At 46.4% G+C, this 21,403-nt stretch overlaps 1 protein-coding gene across 1 annotated transcript in view; it reads right to left on the bottom strand.

Annotated features, from left to right (window-relative positions):
* Nucleotides 1-493: 493 nt before the first annotated feature.
* piwil2 (piwi-like RNA-mediated gene silencing 2) overlaps nucleotides 494-21,403 on the bottom strand; it is a gene marked incomplete at both ends in the record, with an annotated part of 45,691 nt that continues 24,781 nt past the window's right edge. The window contains 6 exons of the mRNA XM_080531555.1: nucleotides 494-650; nucleotides 794-860; nucleotides 12,253-12,293; nucleotides 12,608-12,842; nucleotides 17,688-17,770; nucleotides 19,793-19,881. Of these exons, the coding sequence (XP_080387681.1) occupies nucleotides 494-650; nucleotides 794-860; nucleotides 12,253-12,293; nucleotides 12,608-12,842; nucleotides 17,688-17,770; nucleotides 19,793-19,881 (672 nt within the window). The remainder of the gene's footprint in view (nucleotides 651-793; nucleotides 861-12,252; nucleotides 12,294-12,607; nucleotides 12,843-17,687; nucleotides 17,771-19,792; nucleotides 19,882-21,403) is intronic.

The raw sequence follows: 21,403 nt of genomic DNA on the forward strand, positions 1-21,403 counted from the left end.
TCACAACCCTCAATGTTTGGATTCAGTAGGAAGCCCGAGTCCTTTTCAGCTGATGTCTGGTTACTTAATGATCATTAGACATTGGGTAGAGATCTACCCTGGTCTTATATGGATATATGTAAGCAGGAAGGATGTCGAATGTTCCAATGTCATATTACAGCACTGAGCTGCGTTTTTCCAGAGCCGAAATAACAGACCAAAGCCAAGCCGGATCTAAGAAAACGTTTTAATTTGCAACAGCAGTCTGGAGCAACCGAACTCCAAGTAAAAACAAACAAGCATTACAGTGTGTGCAATTTTTCAGTGCAATTTTTTAAATAAAAGAATTAAGGTTTTTCAACAGCACTGAGAGCGGAGCAAAGAAAACAACCAAAAATTGTCCGACAAAAAAGACGAACAGGAAAGCCATTATTTTAACATCGGCTCAAAAGAACTTGTGATCCGTTTGTTGTATTGACTGTGGTGGGTGGGGGCCGCTGGCTAGAGGCATAGATCAGAGGTAGTAGAGCTTGTCTGCCAGCTGTCTCCCTGGCACCGTGTGTAGGTACTGGCCTGACAGGTACGCCAATTTGTGGGCATACTTGCATGGCGCTGGCACACAGATGGTTCCGGGCCAATTCCAGTACAGGTGGCACATCTTGAAGGTCAGCCTGACATGAGACCCAAGGGTTGTATGATGTTAATTCGGCGACAACAAACGTACCCACTTCATCCACCAACCTATGACATCATCCATAACTAATAGGCCTAAGTGAAAACCGTTATTTCTCCAACCGCCAACTGGTTCCATTACCTCTGCAGGTGGTCTGGACTGAGATTGGCCGTGTTGTAGATGGAGATGTAGTGGGTGGGGTAGTACACAGCAGTGAGATGTAGTTATATCAGTATTACACAGCAGTGAGATGTAGTTAGGCTATATCAGTATTACACAGCAGTGAGATGTAGTTATAGCAGTATTACACAGCAGTGAGATGTAGTTATAGCAGTATTACACAGCAGTGAGATGGGACAGTTATGGTATTTTGGGCCCCAAAACAACACTAACTTTGATATACTTGGGTCATCCATAAACCATAATGAGGTTTACTGAAAAGAAAAAGTAAAACAGCTGGAAGCAATATCTGACTGTTTGTCAGTCTTACATCTGAAGCTCTCTGTCTACACAGTTATGCGCAAAGTGTAGGAAAGTTAAAGTTATTTAAACATTTGACAAAGTGCTGAATTCAACTTAAGTTGAACAGTTGTTTAGAGAATGAACAAAGAATTATCTATTAGTTCAATAAATAGTTACATGGTTTCAAATGTTTCAACTTCTTTTTTTCAGAATTTTTTCAGAAGGCTCTGCCAACATGGATGGACCAGGACTGTAGCTCCCATTGAGACACACAGAGGACATGTCCTTGGTGGTTTTGAGAAATAATTCAACCAGTCCGATTGCTGTGAAATGACTTGTGATTAATATAATAATAATAATAATAATAATAATAATAATAACTTTTTATTTGCATAGTGCTTTTCCTGCAAACGTTGCAGCTATGTGTAATATGGTCAACTCTCTCTGGGAAAGACATGCTTAAGGGCCTCTAAAACACCCTGGCGTATTCAGTTGCAATGTCCTTATTCATGTCAAATACATCTGCTAGGGAAGGATTCCTCATGAACCCCTACTGACTTCTGACCTACTGATCTTTGCTGACCTCTGTACAAAATGGACCCTGGCTATGGTCTGTGGTAACAATGACTGAAGTTAGAATTCTTCTAAAACATTACACACATCACATCCAGTCATTCTAGAACCCCAGCTGCATGTTCAAGTCATCACACTGTGAGATTCTAGAATCTCACAGTGTGATGACAACTCACAGTGTGATGACTTGAACATGCAGCTGGGGTTCTAAAATCCATCTGCAGTACACAACTGCAGTCTCTATAACATGTACACACTCACAGACACTGTTCTCTATAACACGTACACACTCACAGACACTGTTACCTATAACATGTACACACTCACAGACACTGTTACCTATAACATGTACACACTCACAGACACTGTTACCTATAACACGTACACACTCACAGACACTGTTACCTATAACACGTACACACTCACAGACACTGTTACCTATAACACGTACACACTCACAGACACTGTTCTCTATAACATGTACACACTCACAGACACTGTTACCTATAACATGTACACACTCACAGACACTGTTACCTATAACATGTACACACTCACAGACACTGTTACCTATAACACGTACACACTCACAGACACTGTTACCTATAACACGTACACACTCACAGACACTGTTACCTATAACACGTACACACTCACAGACACTGTTACCTATAACACGTACACACTCACAGACACTGTTCTCTATAACATGTACAACAAGCGCAACAAGGAGGGCCAGGCTCACAGAACCAACCAGCACATGCAGAGGATGGCCAGCGTCTGCACCGTTCCCAACCCAGACATCAACCTCTACCAGGTTGCTCCCCCACCTGGATTCTTCATGGCTGCCATTCCACAGGACCAGCAGCCTGCTGTCCATGTCCAGGACCAGGAGCCTCTCCCTGCCTCCATTCTGGATGTCGCTGCCCATGAGGACCAACATTCGGGACGAAATTCCTCCATTAGCCATAACACACGCACACAAACACCCACACCCACACTCACACCCACACCCACACCCACACCCACACTCACACTCACACCCACACCCACACCCACACCCACACTCACACTCAAACTCACACCCACACCCACACCCACACCCACACCCACACTCACACTCACACTCACACCCACACCCACACTCATACCCACACCCACACCCACACACACACCCACACAGGCTGCCATGCCACAGGCCCAGAACTGTGCTGCCCCATGTTGGACCAACCAGCTGGCTCTCACCTCTCTGCACAAAGGTCAGTATATTTAATGAAGCCACCCTGCACATAGAGACAAGACCACTATCCAAAGATTTGCCATAAATATATTTGATTATGATTATCTTCCCTCTTAGCTACCCAGGCCTTGAGAAAGCGTCCTGAGTCTATTTGTTTGTTTCTATGGATCCTCATTAGCTGTTACAGTTACTGATATTTACTCTCCCTCCCTCCAGGTGAGAGTCCCATCTCACCCATCCACAACATGCTAGATGTCGCTGTGCTGGAGGCCCAGTGGGCTGAGGAGGCTGCACAGAACGTGGCCCTGGCCCAGCGCAAGGAGGAGCGCCAGGCTCACAGCACCAACCAGCACATGCAGAGGATGGCCAGCGTCTGCACCGTTCCCAACCCAGACATCAACCTCTACCAGGTTGCTCCCCCACCTGGATTCTTCATGGCTGCCATTCCACAGGACCAGCAGCCTGCTGTCCATGTCCAGGACCAGGAGCCTCTCCCTGCCTCCATTCTGGCTGTCGCTGCCCATGAGGACCAACATTCGGGACGAAATTCCTCCATTAGCCATAACACACGCACACAAACACCCACACCCACACTCACACCCACACCCACACCCACACTCACACTCACACCCACACCCACACCCACACCCACACCCACACCCACACCCACACCCACACTCACACTCACACTCACACCCACACCCACACTCATACCCACACCCACACCCACACACACACCCACACAGGCTGCCATGCCACAGGCCCAGAACTGTGCTGCCCCATGTTGGACCAACCAGCTGGCTCTCACCTCTCTGCACAAAGGTCAGTATATTTAATGAAGCCACCCTGCACATAGAGACAAGACCACTATCCAAAGATTTGCCATAAATATATTTGATTATGATTATCTTCCCTCTTAGCTACCCAGGCCTTGAGAAAGCGTCCTGAGTCTATTTGTTTGTTTCTATGGATCCTCATTAGCTGTTACAGTTACTGATATTTACTCTCCCTCCCTCCAGGTGAGAGTCCCATCTCACCCATCCACAACATGCTAGATGTCGCTGTGCTGGAGGCCCAGTGGGCTGAGGAGGCTGCACAGAACGTGGCCCTGGCCCAGCGCAAGGAGGAGCGCCAGGCTCACAGCACCAACCAGCACATGCAGAGGATGGCCAGCGTCTGCACCGTTCCCAACCCAGACATCAACCTCTACCAGGTTGCTCCCCCACCTGGATTCTTCATGGCTGCCATTCCACAGGACCAGCAGCCTGCTGTCCATGTCCAGGACCAGGAGCCTCTCCCTGCCTCCATTCTGGCTGTCGCTGCCCATGAGGACCAACATTCGGGACGAAATTCCTCCATTAGCCATAACACACGCACACAAACACCCACACCCACACTCACACCCACACCCACACCCACACCCACACCCACACTCACACTCACACCCACACCCACACCCACACCCACACCCACACCCACACCCACACCCACACCCACACTCACACTCACACCCACACCCACACTCATACCCACACCCACACCCACACACACACCCACACAGGCTGCCATGCCACAGGCCCAGAACTGTGCTGCCCCATGTTGGACCAACCAGCTGGCTCTCACCTCTCTGCACAAAGGTCAGTATATTTAATGAAGCCACCCTGCACATAGAGACAAGACCACTATCCAAACATTTGCCATAAATATATTTGATTATGATTATCTTCCCTCTTAGCTACCCAGGCCTTGAGAAAGCGTCCTGAGTCTATTTGTTTGTTTCTATGGATCCTCATTAGCTGTTACAGTTACTGATATTTACTCTCCCTCCCTCCAGGTGAGAGTCCCATCTCACCCATCCACAACATGCTAGATGTCGCTGTGCTGGAGGCCCAGTGGGCTGAGGAGGCTGCACAGAACGTGGCCCTGGCCCAGCGCAAGGAGGAGCGCCAGGCTCACAGCACCAACCAGCACATGCAGAGGATGGCCAGCGTCTGCACCGTTCCCAACCCAGACATCAACCTCTACCAGGTTGCTCCCCCACCTGGATTCTTCATGGCTGCCATTCCACAGGACCAGCAGCCTGCTGTCCATGTCCAGGACCAGGAGCCTCTCCCTGCCTCCATTCTGGCTGTCGCTGCCCATGAGGACCAACATTCGGGACGAAATTCCTCCATTAGCCATAACACACGCACACAAACCCCCACACCCACACTCACACCCACACCCACACCCACACCCACACTCACACTCACACCCACACCCACACCCACACCCACACCCACACCCACACCCACACCCACACCCACACTCACACTCACACTCACACCCACACCCACACCCACACTCATACCCACACCCACACCCACACACACACCCACACAGGCTGCCATGCCACAGGCCCAGAACTGTGCTGCCCCATATTGGACCAACCAGCTGGCTCTCACCTCTCAGCACAAAGGTCAATATATTTAATGAAGCAACCCTGCACATAGAGACAAGACCACTATCCAAAGATTTGCCATGAATATCTTTGATTATGATTATCTTCCCTCTCAGCTACCCAGGCCTTGAGAAAGCGTCCTGAGTCTATTTGTTTGTTTCTATGGATCCTCATTAGCTGTTACAGTTACTGATATTTACTCTCCCTCCCTCCAGGTGAGCGTCCCATCTCATCTATCCACAACATGCTAGATGTCGCTGTGCTGGAGGCCCAGTGGGCTGAGGAGGCTGCACAGAAATCTGGCCACAACCCATCTTGAGTTCCAAGCGGCTAAGATCCAGACTTTTTAAACAGACTTCACCGATAAAGCATATTTAAGCATTGAAAAGATATTGCAATATTAATAAATTATTTCATTACAAAATTAAATTGATTGACTCAGCTATGTCTAGAAAAGGGTAAGCTGGACCTCGATGATACAAGTTACCAGATAGACCAGGCCAAGACAAGGCCTCCTTGACCAGCAATGCACCTCCCAGCTCAGCATCGCTGACTTTCTCTCTCCACAACCATATGACTTCTCAATACGGTGATCTAGGCAATAAACAAACAATCAAAGTAAACTCACAATAAACCCATTAGCCTGCTATACTAAATACCCCCTAAATCATATTCATGCCTCCTACAACACCTCAGGCCTTTGGGTCGGGTGGTTCATCCACATGGATGGAGGCAGACTGAAAGGACACACATTCATTGCCTATTTCATAAATGTTCTCCATATAACGACGTCGATCATTGATCGGCAACGACACTATATAATTGTTTGCCTGACTGGCCATCGGATTTGAGATCCTAATATCTAAAAAGCGATACAGTTTTCTTATTTTATCAGATTAAAGTAGCAAAGACCACAAATTTCCATTGACTGCCAGTTAAACTTCTACACTTCTAGTACCCAACAGGGGATGTGATCGTTCTGATGACAGGGAGATTACGTATAACTGCTCTGGAGACAGACTGAAAGGACACACATTGCCTAATTCATTACTTTTCTCCATATAACGACGTCGATCATTGATCGGAAACCACACTATATAATAGTTTGCCTAACTGGCCGCGTCCTAACGATTCCCACCCGAGTTGGGGTAGACCACGCCAACTTCTGGAATATGTAGGGGTGGGACCCGCATCCCTTGTTCTCTGTAAAGCGCATTGTGTTGCCTCTGGGTATGAAATGTGCTATACAAATAAAGCTTAGATTGATTGATTGATCTCTTTTAGTAAAGAAACTGCAGCTTCCTGCCTACGGTCCTTTAGAGATGGCACATGCTTACAATGCTTAAGATAATATTTTGCTTTTGGTGTTAATGATAATGTTCATGCAAGGTTAAAAATGTCAGTAGGCCTAGTCTAGTAGCCTGCGTCTTATTCATTGCTGTAGCTTCAAGACTCCCCCCTTAAGTGTTAATCAGCCCCAGTCCCCAGACAGAGGAGCCTTGCTGGCGAAACCAACAAAAACTTTGTGTTGTGGATGCTATGATTTTAGCAATTTATTCTAAGTGTTGGTTAGCTAGCTAGCTATGCACTCGTTGGAGGGCTTTGAACGATTTTAGGTTAAAGAAGACGCTTGAACTAACGTTAGCTAGACTAGCTAAGGCTCACGTAGTCAATGGAGTTTAACATGGTCAGTTATGCTTAGCTAGCACGCTAACGCGGTGGTCAGAGAAATGGGGAAATGCCTTTTCAACTCCACATTATCTCAGAACCGGTTTCGGGAGATCATGCGCTTTCTGCGCTTTGACAGGAAGGAGACCCGACGCTCCCGGTTGACCACCGACAGGTTTGCGCTCATGGCTGAAGTGTGGGAGAGATTCAGGCAAAACTGCATCTCATGTTAGAAACCAGGGCAGGACATCACTGTGGATGAACAGCTGTTCCCGACGAAAAGAAGGTGCCGGTTCACGCAATATATGCCCAACAAGCCAGATCAATTTGGAATTAAGTTTTGGCTGGCAGCAGATGTTGAGAGCAAATACCTGCTGAATGGCTTCCCATACCTGGGTAAGGATACAAGCAGACCAACCACGCAGTCCCTCGGAGAGAATGAGTAGACTTTGAATCATATCATTGTAATTGCTAGGCAACGACATAAACAATGCAATGCCGCGTAGAGGGACTATTGTTTGTGCCGTTGCCTATAGCGGTTATAATGCATTTTTATATGTGGGTCGATTTGACGCCGTGGCGGTTATAGGTATAAATGCCTGTATTTTTTATTTAGATGTATCTACCATATTTAACAATAGGAAGTGCAACACAACACCATTTTAGGAAAAGTCAAAGACGGGGGGACTTAAATATTTTATTAAAACATAGTTATGTACAATTGAAAGACCCACTTGGGTCAAATTGACGTCATGGCGGTTCTAGTGTTAAATTACTTTGCAATATCACCCCCCATAACTAGGGTTGGGTACCGAAAACTGGTACCGGTATGGTACCGGTTACTTTACATTCGGTACCTACCGAACCGAATTGCAACGGAGATTTCGGTTCCTCCCTCGCCCCCTGGTGTCCGAAATGGACGTTACATGCAACAGTCAACCGCACGTGACATCGCCTGTTAAAGTATCACTCAGTTCACGTAATCGAGACTGAATCGCTCTCAACATGCGCGAGGCGACGCGCTTGCAAAACTGTTTTGTAATTGGTCTGAATTTAGCGGGAAATTTGGATTTAACAACGACACAATATTGGCAGGGGAAAATAAATTTTATAGACAACTGATTTACATGCTGGAAAAACATGCAGCTAAAATTCAGGGAACATTTGGACAATACGAGACACAAGGGAGCTGTGGTCGCATGCTCTTATTACAGGGCTAACCCTAACCCCTCCCAAATCCTAACCCCTCCCAAATTTCGTTGTTTGGTACCTGTACTATAGCAATGACAATAAAGACCATTCATTCATTCATTCATTCATTCAATATGTGCGGTGCAAAAATAATCTAAAATCATCACGAACAGAACGGCGGAGGTACGGGTAAACAGGGCTCATGTCGATGTCATCAAAGGTAAATGTTGTTTTTCTCAGCTGATAATATGCATTACCTTGCTGTTGGTTGTTTACCTAATGCTCCATCTGACTGTCACACTGTGATTTGACTGACGCTGTTGTGTAAACAGTTAATGAGTAACGTTAGCCCGTTTTGTGCATGTACTCTCATGTAGGCCTACTTCGTATTGATGAGCTGATAATCTTTCAGTGTATGTGTGTGTGTGTGTGTGTGTGTGTGTGTGTGTGTGTGTGTGTATGTATGTGACTGTCAGTCACAAGTTTATATTCTACGAATGTTGTTCAGTGCTGTATGCGCGTTCCCGGTTCTGTGTGTACTCTTGTGTACTTCATATTCAATGAGCTGATTATCTTTGTGTGTGTGTGTGTGTGTGTGTGTGTGTGTGTGTGTCTTGGGCGTATCTGTCAGTCACATTCAGTGCTATATGCGGGTTCCCCATGTTCTGCTGCAGCTGTAGCGTCAGGATATGTTGGTATTTGATCACCTTCTATATAAAACATCACCGCTCGGCATTAATGGCGTGCACGCGGAAAATTGCGTCAGTGACCACCCCGCCAATCAAAAGTACCAATTTAAGTACCGTTAAGTACCGACACGCATGCATGACCATGAACCCGGCCTCCCATTTCTATCTCCACCAGCCTCCCCTGAATCTTTATGGACACCAACTATAGTCTCCATCACTATGGACACCAACTATAGTCTCCATCACTATGGCGACCAGCATTCACCTTCCCCTTGCAGACCAGCTACAGCCACTGTCACCATGTAAACTGTCAGCCTTTGTCAGTAGGGAGCTTCAGCCTCCATCATGGAGACTATTAACACATCCCTTGTGGAGCAGCACTGACAGACTTTACCAAGCATCCGTTTACTGTAGTTCTATCACTATTACACAGTTTACTGTAGTTATATCACTATTACACAGTTTACTGTAGTTATATCAGTATTACACAGTGTACTGTAGTTATATCAGTATTACACAGTTTACTGTAGTTATATCAGTATTACACAGCAGTGAGATGTAGTTATATCAGTAGTACACAGCAGTGAGATGTAGTTATATCAGTATTACACAGTTTACTGTAGTTATAGCAGTATTATACAGCAGTGAGATGTAGTTATATCAGTATTACACAGCAGTGATATGTAGTTATATCAGTAGTACACAGCAGTGAGATGTAGTTATATCAGTAGTCAGTGGCGGCTGGCCGATAGAGGGCGCTGGGGCGCCGCCCCCACCTTCACTTCCTAGTTGCGATTTGTAAAAGTTTTTTTTTTAAATAAACATTGTTTATTCACAAAATGCGGCTGATATTCTGTCGGCGCCTATCAGCATTCATTAAAAATCCTCCAATACAATAAACATTTTTATCTGTGTGTGTGTAAAATTCACTGTTAAAATACATAGGGGAGGAGTCGGGGCGCCGGTCAATGCACGTCTATGGCACTGCAAATACTTTTCGCTTACACGTGAGCTGTAGCAGCGCTCCAATTGGCTGTCTCTATTTCTTGGCCGGGGCGCAAAAATGTGCGTCCTGAATATCCGGTTGTATATCCAGCATAAGATGTTTGGGGTTTGCCATCTTTCATTTGTCTTCCACTTCCTACTTCCGGTGGCGCTGCTCTGTAGCGACTCGGGCCGGTGATACATTTGCTTCAAGTGTTTTTATTTGTTTTGTTCGTTTTGTGTTTTGTGTAATATGTCTATTGGCAACATTCTACTGCTGGTCTTAATTATCAGCGACCGTCTCCGCTGCCGTGCGACCAACACGCAGGGGGAATATGGAACAATACAACAGCACATCACATACTCCAGGGAAACGCTGCTGTCTCTCCGACCACCCCAGCCACTACCGGACTTTGTGCTGAACTCCACCCAGCCAACAGACACCGGGCCACGGCCACAACGCAGGCGAGGTCGCCGGGGAGGCGTACGTGAACGCCTCCGTCGGCGAAACAACAAACCACCGCTGCCGTCAATAATCCTGATTACCACTACCGGACTTTGTAAACAAATTGAACAAATGGATTAGAAGGAGGCATCTTTTGTTCTTAACTTGATGATATTGCAACTGGACCTATTACCGAAGTCAAACTTGTGTAAGTAAGTGAATCATCTATCCTTCAGTCATGATAGGAAAACCAAATCGATGCTGGGAGAAGGAATGGCAGACTGTATTCTGATTGTATCTTCTATGCTCTTGTATGAATGAATGAATGAATGAATGAATGAATGGACTTTATTGTCATTGCTACAGTACAGGTACCAAACAACGAAATTTAGGAGGGGTGGCTCCCCTGGTGTTAGGAAAGAAAAAAAAAAAAAAACTTTTAGAAAAAAAATCACAAGAAGGGAAGGAGCTGGTATACATAAATAAAGGCTATGTACACAATCCACTGTACTATACTGTACAGATAGTCGACTAGGGTTGTCATATTGCACAATAGTATTTTTTCACGTTATTTAAAGTGTCACAGTTTGCAGGCTTGAAATGTACATGTTTGTGCCTCAGCACTACACCTGATTTTTTCAGTGCAGCAGCTGCCATACAATCCGTCCAGACTGTCCAGGGCCCAGAACTTAGGTCTTTGCTGTGTTCAGGGCCGGGACGGCCCTGTGGTAGAAGCAGTTCTTCAGTCTGTTTGTCTTAGCGGCCAGGGTCCTGAACCTCCTTTTCGAGGGCAGCCTGTATGTTTCTATGCTCTTTGTATGTTTCTATGCTCTTTGTATGTGTCTTGGTGTAGGAGAAACGTAGGACCACGTTGGAAACAAGTGTTTCGGTACACGTTGACGTGTAGAAACTGTAGAGAGAAAATTGTAGAAATTGTAGAGAAAACTGGGGGGGTAGAGGTGATGAAGAGGTGGGTAGAGGGGATGAAGAGGTCTGTACAGGGGGGTAGAGGGGATGAAGAGGTCTGTACAGGGGGGTAGAGGGGATGAAGAGGTCTGTACAGGGGGGTAGAGGGGATGAAGAGGTCTGTACAGGGGGGTAGAGGGGATGAAGAGGTCTGTACAGGGGGGTAGAGGGGATGACGGGGTCTGTACAGGGGGGTAGAGGGGATGAAGAGGTCTGTACAGGGGGGTAGAGGGGATGAAGAGGTCTGTACAGGGGGGTAGAGGGGATGAAGAGGTCTGTACAGGGGGGTAGAGGGGATGAAGAGGTCTGTAGAGCAGGATAGAGGGATGGAGAGGTCTGTACAGGGGGGTAGAGGGGATGAAGAGGTCTGTACAGGGGGTAGAGGGGATGAAGAGGTCTGTACAGGGGGGTAGAGGGGATGAAGAGGTCTGTAGAGGTGGGTAGAGGGGATGAAGAGGTCTGTACAGGGGGGTAGAGGGGATGAAGAGGTATGTAGAGGAGGATAGAGAGTTGGAGAGGTCTGTACAGGGGGGTAGAGGGGATGAAGAGGTCTGTACAGGGGGTAGAGGGGATGAAGAGGTCTGTACAGGGGGGTAGAGGGGATGGCGAGGTCTGTACAGGGGGTAGAGGGGATGGCGAGGTCTGTAGAGGAGGGTAGAGGGGATGGAGAGGTCTGTACAGGGGGTAGAGGGGATGAAGAGGTCTGTAGAGGAGGGTAGAGGGGATGGCGAGGTCTGTACAGGGGGTAGAGGGGATGAAGAGGTCTGTACAGGGGGATAGAGGGGATGGCGAGGTCTGTACAGGGGGGTAGAGCTATTCTCATGCTAAAATCGACTGTAAATCCAGATTTTAAAGTTGATATTCTTCCCCGTGGAGCATGCCCCCATAACCTGTGCCCCACCCAAAAATGGTTGCACCAGCCGCCACTGGTGGGGAGGCCACAGCCGTGTCGGATCTCATGTGCCATCAGGAAGAAGTCCACCCTGGAGAATAATAAAATGTTGTGATATATGAGAAGGCATTATAGGAGGACTTAAAAGTATGACAGAAAAAAGTATAACATCTAATATAAAAGTAATAATAGAAACAGTGCATGCGGTCTTGTTCTCAGTGCAAATCAGCCTGACGTTCCAGTTATTAAGCGGACGTCCTTATCCAGAGCGAACTACATTAAGTTCATCCGCCAAAAGTAAGTGACTCTCTACAATAGGTGCGAGCAGCCAAAAGTAAGTAGGGAAGAAAGACTCTCTCTAATAGCTGCTAGCAGCCACTGCTGGGGAAAGGGAACAGGACTAACCATTCCCTGTTGGTGACGGTGTGGTCTAGTACGGTCCCGGGTGGGGCGGTACCAAAGCGGTCTCCGGAGCAGGAGTACAGTGTGGTGTTGATGCGTTTCTTGACCACGATGAAGGCGAGCTTGGGCTCGTAGTTGGGGAACGTCTCGAAGCACTTGAGCAGCTGTGGGATCTCGTAGAGCTCCACCGCCTTCAGCTGGCCGTCCGAGATGCCGTCCCGGTACACCACAATTAGTCCTTGGGCCAAACCCCCAAATTGAAAATTTCATTACCAAATTCTGGGCAAATCCTAGATGTGATTTTCTTATTCCTATACATCCCTAGATTATGTTTTGATATGATAGACCTTTTGGATTGGCAGCTTATTAGTAGTTATCACCTCGTAAAGGTACGGAGTGCTTTTTTCAAAACCGGAGTTTTGCCTAGAAAAGTCCCCTGCCATATCTTGCTCCCCTTCGTATGATTCGCGCCTAGCTGTGGTGTGGTTTTGATAGAGACATGAGGCTTTTCATGTTCTTTATGCGCCTGAGTCTCCTAAACACGTAGAGACCAACCCCGAGTCGATCAATGATTCCTACGATGAGCTATGGTAACTTTACCGCACCTACCCCCTACCGATGAATGCCTAATTTTTGCGGTTTTCCGGAGGTATTGTGCGGTAGGTGCGGGAAAGTTACCATAGCTCAGCGTAGGAAGCTCTGATCGACTCGGGGTTGGTCTCTACGTGTTCAGGAGACCCAGGCGCATAAAGCTAACCTGGCTCATGTCTCTATCGCAAGCACAGCCCGAGCTATGCGCGACTGACGTGAAGGGGAGCAAAATATGGCAGGGGACTTGTGGACCCGAATGCAGGACACTGAGGCGGAGTCAGATGAAAGGTCAAACCCATGGATGGGTACATTTATTGTTTTCTGAATTTGTATGTTTAAATATACAAATGATACATTATCTACTTAAAATATGCGTTAATTTACATAGTTTTCCAGAATAAAAATCTAAAACAAAGTGCTTAAAACAAATAAAGTGTGTGTTTACCTCCTCAAATAAATTAACTTAGCCCCAGCCAGATCCATATTTAGAGGTAAGTTACCTCAGGTAACTTTAGCTAGCAAGCTAGTTTAGAGTTAGTGGTAATGTATAGCTGGTTACTGGTTAGATAACGAAGCGACCTTGGGTTCCCTGAAAGGTGCTATATAAATGCAAGTTATTATTATTAGTATTATAACTAGCTAGCTAGTTTTTTCTACCATAAATCATCTCCTGAAGCCACAACCATCTCCCACTACTGAGGCTACAGAGCAGCGATGTAACAGCTTCATTGACTTTTTCAGATCCAAGGTCAACAACATTCGCTCTCTGATGCCCAGCTCTTCCTCTCTGTCTCCCTCTGCTACCAACCCCTCGCCTGGGAGTTTGCCATCTCTCCCATGTTTCACAGAGGTTCAACAGAGCCACATTATGGAAATCCTTAGAGGAATGAAATCATGCACTTGCGCCCTGGACCCCATTCCCACTGCTCTGCTCAAGTCATACACCAACCTTGCCTTCCTGTCCAAGGTGCTAGTGAAGGAAGTTGCTTCCCAACTCCAGGATCACCTCAAACACAACAACCTGTTTGAAAGATTTCAGTCAGGCTTTCGCTCAGCCCACAGTACAGAAACGGCTATGCTAAGGGTGACGAATGAACTGCTAATGACATCCTCCTGGACCTGACAGCAGCATTTGACATGGTGGATCACACTATCCTCCTAGAGCGCCTCCACACCACCATTGGACTCTCAGACTCTGCACTGAAGTGGTTTCAGTCCTATCTCTCTGGCAGGACTGAATACGTCTCACTGGGAGGATGCAAGTCCAGACTTCTCCCTGTTACCTGTGGTGTTCCACAGGGGTCGGTTCTCGGCCCCATCCTCTTCATCACCTACATGCTCCCCCTCGGTCGTGTCATCACCAGATATGGGATGTCTTTCCATTGTTATGCTGATGACACACAGCTCTACATTAAAACTACCCCAAGCCCCTCTGCAGCCATGTCATGTCTCACCACCTGTCTTGAGGAGATAAAGGCATGGATGAACAACAACTTCCTTCAGTTAAACAGTAACAAATCCGAAGCTCTTCTTGTTGGCACCCCACACCAGGTTCAGTCTTCGCCCATATCACAGCTCACCTTCGAGGGTCAAGTCATCCTCTTCTCCTCCTCAGTTTCAAATCTGGGGGTTAGGTTTGACCCTCACCTGACCTTCAGTGACCATATAAAACACCTGTGCAAAACCTCCTTCTATCATCTCAGAAATATTTCCAAACTCCGTCCCACTCTAACCCTGTCAGATGCAGAGAACTTGTCCATGCCTTTGACTACTGCAATCCGCTCTTCATCGGGATTTCTGGCAAAAGCATACAGAAGCTGCCATACATCCAGAACAGCGCTGCCAGGATCCTGATGAGAGTCCACAAATACAAGCACATAACCCCTGTTCTACACTCACTACACTGGCTCCCTGTCTCATTCAGGGTTGACTACAAAGTCCTTCTTCTCACCCACAAATGCATCAACGGACACGCACCTCCCTATCTACAAGAACTCATCACTCCACAAACCTCCACCCGCACCCTCAGGTCTTCAAACAGTTTGCTCCTCCAGGTCCCCAATACCAGGCTCCGCACCATGGGGGACCGAGCCTTCTGTTCGGCTCCGCCGTGCCTGTGGAACAGCCTTCCTAGCCAGCTAAAGGCAGTACAGAGCCTGTGCAACAGCCTTCCTAGCCAGCTAAGGGCAGTACAGAGCATGTGGAACAGCCTTCCTAGCCAGCTAAGGGCAGTACAGAGCCTGTGCAACAGCCTTCCTAGCCAGCTAAGGGCAGTACAGAGCCTGTGGAACAGCCTTCCTAGCCAGCTATGGGCAGTACAGAGCCTGGACACTTTTAAGACAGGCCTTTGACTGTTGAACTGTGTTCATTTTTGTGATTTATTTTGAGTTGTTTTACTATGTTTTTAACTTATTATGTTTTAGGTTTTTTTACTCTGTAGCACTCTGAGATTCTTTTGAATGAAAAGTGCAATACAAATAAAATGCATTATTATTATTTATAGTTAATAACACTTTAGTTAGCTAGCTAAACTAGCAAAGTAGCCTGTTGTGTACCCAGGCTTGAGACAGGGTTTTATATTGTAGTAATATTAATGTAACTTAATTTACATTAAATTCACAGAAGATTCCTTGTTTGTAGCCCCTCTAAGTTGTAATGAGATCTGCCCCAATTACTGCACCCTGACAATATTTTAGTTTAGAATAAGGTTGGTAATTTAATGTCAAACTAGATGTATTCCTCTATTTCAGAGACCCACATCATCAGCAGTAAGTGTAAGTCTAATGATGGATCCAACTTCAGGTGAATGCAGCAGCAACCTGCCAAGAAAGCGGCATGGACAGCATCATCCACTGCTCTGATGATGGACAGCATCATCCACTGCTCTGATCATGGACAGCATCATCCACTGCTCTGATCATGGACAGCATCATCCACTGCTCTGATGATGGACAGCATCATCCACTGCTCTGATCATGGACAGCATCATCCACTGCTCTGTCATGGACAGCATCATCCACTGCTCTGATCATGGACAGCATCATCCACTGCTCTGATCATGGACAGCATCATCCACTGCTCTGTCATGGACAGCATCATCCACTGCTCTGATCATGGACAGCATCACCCACTGCTCTGATCATGGACAGCATCACCCACTGCTCTGATCATGGACAGCATCATCCACTGCTCTGATGATGGACAGCATCATCCACTGCTCTGATGATGACTCCAACTCAAACCTGGTGTCACCCCAAAACCTGGACTTATGGAGAACTTTGTTGAGGGCGGCAGAAATCAGAAAACATCTCCCAATTTTGGACCACACCTACCACCGGACTCCATACACCTACAGCTTTCACTGCCTTGTGGGCTAAATAAATGTAACTGTTCATCTGCCTCCGCCTCAGTGTCCTGCATTCGGGTCCACTCCCGTACAGAACGTAGGCTAACACACATTTTAAATGACAGCAGTCCATACTTTAAGAGGGGATAAGGTATTAAACTACTAACAACAAGGTCCAACACGGTCTATCACATCAAATAATAATCTAGGGATGTATAGTAATTAATTACTGTCTTTATCCAATCTGTGGTCCAAATGTTCTTTAAAGATATGCAAATTAACTCATATTTTAAGTAGATAATACATCATTTGCATATTTAAACAGAACATTTCTGAAAACTTGTAATACAAAAAATTATTGTCTCAATGTAAGTAATCAACTGGGGAAGTTTCATGGTGATATCTATTAGGTAAAATGTTTTACCCATCAAAAAGTCCCCGGCCATATTCTGCTCCACTTCGCGTCAGTCGCGCATAGCTCGGGCTGTGCTTGTGATAGAGACATGAGCCAGGTTAGCTTTATGCGCCTGGGTCTCCTGAACAAGTAGAGACCAACCCCGAGTCGATCAGAGCTTCCTACGCTGAGCTATGGTAACTTTCCCGCACCTACCGCACAATACCTCCGGAAAACCGCAAAAATTAGGCATTCATCGGTAGGGGGTAGGTGCGGTAAAGTTACCATAGCTCATCGTAGGAATCATTGATCGACTCGGGGTTGGTCTCTACGTGTTTAGGAGACTCAGGCGCATAAAGAACATGAAAGGGCTCATGTCTCTATCACAATCACAGCACAGCTAGGCGCGAATCATGCGAAGGGGAGCAGGATATGGCAGGGGACTTTTCTAGGCAAAACTCCGGTTTTGAAAAAAGCACTCCGTACCTTTACGAGGTGATAACTACGAATAAGCTGCCAATCCAAAAGGTCTATCATATCAAAACATAATCTAGGGATGTATAGGAATAAGAAAATCACATCTAGGATTTGCCCAGAATTTGGTAATGAAAAATGGTTTGGCCCAAGGACTAAATCTTCTCTGGTGTGAGTACCAGGGAGCAGAAAGATTTGATCTGAGTATGCTTCATATGCTTCAGCGCGACAGAACGCTACATTGAGGTTGCAACAAAGTAAAAAGACGAGACAGACACGTGTCTTTGGAGAGGGATTTTGGGCGTCATCGTCGATGTCATGGTGTCTAACTATTTGCAGTTGAATGAGCCTGGCGGACATCCTATAGAAGTCACACCCACACCATTTGTCAATTCCTTTGCGATTGTAATGTGGCTGAGGAAATCACACCCTGGCCACCCCTATGTGTAATGTATCTCACACCTTGTCCTTGGTTGGAAATTATATTTAAATTGAGGGACAGCGTTATTCTTGGAGTTTTGGGTTAGGCCTGTCGCGGGCACCATTCTCCTGTGTGTTCTTGACGCACGTTAATGCATGGTTAAAACTTCACATGTTGCTTTGAAACTATTACGTTGGTTATTATATTTTGTTGATTAATTATTCTAATTTTCTGTTAAAACATCATCATGACCAGGTTATCACAGAGTTTACCATCAATGTCTAATGTTCACATGCATTGTTAATGAGACGGAGAGAGTCAGCAGTTTCAGCTACTGGCCTGAGTGTAAACTTACTCAAGCCGATTTATCTTAACGTGAGGGCATGGTGAAATAGCATTTTGAGTATTCTTAACGGAATCTAGGATCCGATATGATCGAGTCTGTCACATAGGGATGAGCAAAGCATTGTCAATCATTATTAACCATGAAATGTCTTTTGGAGTCAGACATAACGTAATGTTAAGTTGTGTACGTGGTCACGTGACCACATGTATGAGTTTGTTCGATCATGTCCATGACCGAAATAATTGTGGGGGAATAAATGTCTTAAATTTGACCTGTCATCTATTCTTCAGTGTTTTATTTTCATATTTTATATCTTCAATAATTCGCATGCTTTATCGAAATACAAGCATGGAGCACATTGTTAACATGTAGGAACGTTTTTATCAATTGTATTTCTTTAAATGTCAAATATCATCAGAGCAGAACACACTACAAAAGCCAAAGCATTAACACACGCAAAGTAGGCTAGGCTAATTAACAGGGAGGTCTATGAACATACAGCCCAGAACATACACATTCTCCTAGGTCTGTTTGTTGTGCTCCGCGATGCTATGGCGATATGCACCATCTATGGCACTATTCAGATCGGACGCAGAGCTTTCATGCTTCTGTTCTTCTGACAGATGTTTCATGTCTTTGAATCCATCCAATGGCCAAACAGTCTCTGTCATGCCAGATTAAGTCCGACCTGGCCAAATAGTGTCCGTCTGATGTAATCAATATTTTTCGAATGCCATTGCTATGCACTTATCTAGTCTTATTGCACTTGAATAGCATTAAGGTTGATACGGGCTCACTAGTCAGCCATAGCTTTTATGTTGCATGGCCATTTTATATGAAAACACCTGCTAGCATGCACATTTTTTATTTGGCAGGCGGACATAATCTGGCATGACATCTCCACCAATAGCATACACGGGAAACAGAGCAGTGCATGTTTCGAGGTGCTAACCGTTAGCCGTCTCTGTTTGTCAAACCATTCCTCTTTGGATGTACGGGTCACTTTATGTGTGGCCCTAAACGTTTTATCTCCAACTTCTCTTCCAACGGCAATGTACTCATTGTACACACGCTATAATAAGGATTGTGAGTGAAGTTTATTATATGTATGCACACCAATACTTTGCTCTATAAGCAAAGTAATGGCAGCTTTCACTTCTGGCATCTTTTTTTATCAATAAGCTGGCCAGCATCGATGGCTTCTATCCTTCCCTGTCCTCCTTGTTAACGCCGCGTGTGCTATTGCTTACCGTTGTCTTTCCAGCCACATGCGGCTACTATGGCTGTAGAACCATGCCAGAGCACCCCTCCTCCCGCCATGAGCATATAGACAAATGACACTTCTAAGATTATACTGTATACTGCATCAGGCATTTATGCTAGGAAAAGGGCTTTCTTAACCATTTTAATTGTATTCACTACCCTTAGTGTGTAGCTATGTCATTTGAGGAGAATGTCAATGGCTTGTAAAAACATAATTTACATAAAGGCAAAAGTAATTGTGTATGTTCCTAGATATGTTGTATCCTTTGTATGGGTCAATATGATTATGTCTTAAGTAAGAACAAAGAACATTTTCCGGCTTGAATCGGACAATGAAGTTATATCCTATTTACCTGTTCAGGCTTGCGACAAAGCCCATGACGGACCGGTTCTTCTTGCTGGTGTCGTGGTGGACGTCAACCCCGATCACCATCAGGTGTTTCTATTGAGAAAACTCCTTCACTTTAAAATATAGATTTTTCATTACAAACAACAACACATGGATGACGTCAGACTGGGGTGAATCTGGAATTAAGTTTGTGCCTCGCAGCAAAGCAGCAAAGCTCTCCAGCTCATCCAGAATGTAGTCAAACTTTCAGCACTATTATTCCAGTCCGAGCCACCAGGCACCACGGTGGCAGGACAGTCTGTTCTGCAGCCTAGTGGCAGCACGCTTTAGTACACCCTAGTGGGAGCACACCCTAGTGGCAGCACACCCTAGTACGCCCTAGTGGCAGCACACCCTAGTGGCAGCACGGTTTAGTACGCCCTAGTGGCAGCACACCTTAGTGGCAGCACGCCCTAGTGGCAGCACGCTTTAGTACGCCCTAGTATGCCCTAGTGGCAGCACACCCTAGTGGCAGCACGCCCTAGTGGCAGCACGCCTTAGTACGCCCTAGTGGCAGCACACCCTAGTGGCAGCACGCCCTAGTACGCCCTAGTGGCAGCACGCCCTAGTACGCCCTAGTGGCAGCACGCCCTAGTGGCATCACACACTAATGGCAGCACACCCTAGTACGCCCTAGTGGCAGCACACCCTAGTACGCCCTAGTGGCAGCACACCCTAGTGGCAGCATGCCCTAGTGGCAGCACGCCCTAGTGGCAGCACACCCTAGTGGCAGCACACCCTAGTACACCCTAGTGGCAGCACGCCCTAGTGGCAGCACACCCTAGTGGCAGCACACCCTAGTACGCCCTAGTGGCAGCACACCCTAGTACGCCCTAGTGGCAGCACACCCTAGTGGCAGCACACCCTAGTACGCCCTAGTGGCAGCACACCCTAGTACGCCCTAGTGGCAGCACACCCTAGTGGCAGCACGCCCTAGTACGCCCTAGTGGCAGCACGCCCTAGTACGCCCTAGTGGCAGCACACCCTAGTGGCAGCACACCCTAGTACGCCCTAGTGCAGCGGTTCCCAACCTTTTAGGACTCACGGCCCACTTTCCAGATCTCTCCAGTATTCGTGGCCCACTCAGCAGCGCGCAATTTTTTTTCGCGTGCATGCGCATGAAACGCGCACGAGCGCTCAAAACAACGACGTAATTTGACCAAAAACTAGAGGGAGCGTGGCAAAAAAAAACAAAACAAAAACGGTTAAACCATTAAAGCCAAGCGGCGATGTTTTATATATCAGGTGATCAAATACCAAGATCGTAAATGTTGTATGTGTTCAATATTTACGACCAAACATCCTTATGGGTGTGGGCAACTCCCGACTAGGGTTGCCAGATGGGCTCGGTTTTTTTGGGTGGAATTAGCGGTTTTAGACTGTGGTTAGGGTGGACAATGTCGATCCCATCTGGCAACCCTGTTCGCGAGTCCGGGATGGAATGTAGCCAATCAAGAAGCGAGCTGACTTCTTCTTTTCGGATGGAAATATCGGCGCACACCACACACAATACGATCAAGGCTGTTCAATCCAAGATTTTTTTTCTTTTTAAAATTAAAACGTTTTTGTAACAAAA

Source organism: Nansenia antarctica (assembly GCF_963989245.1).
Source record: "Nansenia antarctica genome assembly, chromosome: 5".
Lineage (NCBI taxonomy): Eukaryota > Metazoa > Chordata > Actinopteri > Argentiniformes > Microstomatidae > Nansenia > Nansenia antarctica.